The 2,133-nt window shown below is 52.0% G+C and overlaps 1 protein-coding gene across 1 annotated transcript in view; it reads left to right on the plus strand.

The window, feature by feature from the left end:
- The first annotated feature begins 400 nt into the window (after positions 1–400).
- Positions 401–2,133, plus strand: part of TOMT (transmembrane O-methyltransferase) — a 4,712-nt gene continuing 2,979 nt past the window's right edge. Inside the window, exon 1 of the mRNA XM_087937888.1 lies at positions 401–662. Within this exon, the coding sequence (XP_087794014.1) occupies positions 401–662 (262 nt within the window). The remainder of the gene's footprint in view (positions 663–2,133) is intronic.

Genomic DNA, 2,133 nt, shown 5'->3' on the forward strand with positions numbered 1-2,133 from the left:
CTTGGTGGGCGTGTCAGGGGGAGAATATACTGCAAAATCCCCCTTCCCTCCCCTCCCCACTGACCTGCTTTCCAGCTCCGTTCTCCTGGGCAGGGCAACCCAAGGAGACCCAGCCCATCGGCTGGGACTCAGGAGGCGGAGAAGAGATGAGGTTGGCGGGGCCAGTCAGAGGTGGGATTGGCTGGTTCTCCCAACTACTCAGAATGTCCGCTACTGGTTCTCCAGAACTGGCGAGAACTGGCTGAATCCCACCTGTGCTAGGAAGACATGGTGACAAGCGACCGAGTGTCCACTTCAAGCCAAGCGGGGAGTGAGTGGAGGGGCTTCCCTTTTCTCTGCCTGCCCGCCAGTCCTTGTCCAACTGGTCTTCTCGCCCCTCCAGCCCTCCCGAGTGGCCCCCATGGTCTCTCCGGCCATTGCCCTGGCGTTTCTGCCCTGTGTGGCCACCCTGCTCATCCGATACCGCCATTACTTCCTGTTCTTCTACCGAGCGGTGCTCCTCCGGAAGGTGCGGGACTACCTGACTGGCCTCTCGCGGGAAGAGCGGGCCTTCCGTTACGTCCTGACCCACGCCATCCCCGGAGACCCCCTGCACATCCTGGAGACCTTCAACCAGTGGAGCTACCACTGCGAGTATCTCGGCACCCTGGGACCCCAGAAAGGTGGGCACTCCGGAGATCGCCCCCCACCCCCATGCACCTGTCCCGAGCTGCCTTGTAGTAAGAGGAGTGGCCAATACACCTGATAGATACGGATGAGCAGAAGATAGAGGGTAGATGAGAGAGGGAGGAATGAATTAAGAAAGAAAAGGAAAATGGGAAGGGAAGCAAAGGGAAGGGAAGGAAGGAAAGAACAAGGAACAGAGGGAAGGAAGGAAGAGGAAAGGAAGGAGGGAGGGAAGGAAGGAAGAAACAAGGAAAGAGAGGGAAGGAAGGAAGGAAGGAAGGAAGGAAGGAAGGAAGGAAGGAAGGAAGGAAGGAAGGAACAAGGAAGAGACGAAAGGAAGGAAGGAACAAGGAAGGAAGGAAGAAGGAGAGAAAGGAAAGGAAGGAAGAGAGGAAAGGAAGGAAGGAAGGAACAAGGAAGGAAGGAACAAGGAGAGAAAGGAAAGGAAGGAAGGAACAAGGAAGGAAGAAACAAGGAGAGAAAGGAAAGGAAGGAAGGAAGAAAGGAAGGAAGGAACAAGGAAGGAAGGAAGGAAGGAACAAGGAAGGAACAAGGAAGGAAGGAACAAGGAGAGAAAGGAAAGGAAGGAGGGAAGGAAGGAAGGAAGAAACAAGAGAGAGGAAAGGAAGGAGGGAGGGAAGGAAGGAAGAAACAGGGAGAGAGAGGAAAGGAAGGAAGGAACAAGGAAGAGAGGGAAGGAAGGAAATAAATGAATAAATACATACATACATAAATAAATAATTTGGCAGTTTAGGTAGAAAGAGAATTGCAAGGAAGATCCCCTCCATTTTCTTCTTCAGTTAGAAAACTGACAGCCAAAAATGATCCTAGTCACCCATCCAGCAAGTCTGCCTTTTGGATTTCTTTCCATTATTTATCTCATTTTATTTTTAAAAAAATTTGGTCAGGTGATGGGCCTGCTGTGTTTATATCCCAAGCATGTTTAAACCCAAACCCCGACGAATGACCCACCGCTTCTGCTGGACTCACTATTCCTGGCCTAGAACCGGTGGAGGAGCCACCGGCCTCCAGGAATGGTGACTGCGCCAACATTTACAAGGGGCGAGAGGCTGACCCTCTAAACCGCTTAGAGAGGGCCGTAAAAGCCCGGTGAAGGGGCGGACAGGTGGTCCTCCACTTACAACAGTTTGCTTAGTGACCGTCTGAAGTTAAAACGGCGCTGAGAAAAGTGAGTTATGGCCGTTTTTCACAGTTACGACTCGATTTGCATTCCTGTGATTTACATTCAGATGCTCGGCCCCTGGGCTCACACATATGACGGTCGCTGTGTCCTCGGAGGTCAGGTGATCCCCTTTTGCGACCCTCTGACGAGCAAAGCCAATGGAGGAAGCCAGGTTCACTTATCAACCCTGCGACTCACTTAACAACTGCAGTGATTCACAGAACAAAGGGGGCAAGAAAGGTCATAAAGCAAGGCGAAATCGACTTTAGGAACGGTCTTGCTCA

Source organism: Pseudonaja textilis, chromosome 7 (assembly GCF_049901715.1).
Source record: "Pseudonaja textilis isolate UNSWEBS1 chromosome 7, rPseTex1.2, whole genome shotgun sequence".
NCBI lineage: Eukaryota > Metazoa > Chordata > Lepidosauria > Squamata > Elapidae > Pseudonaja > Pseudonaja textilis.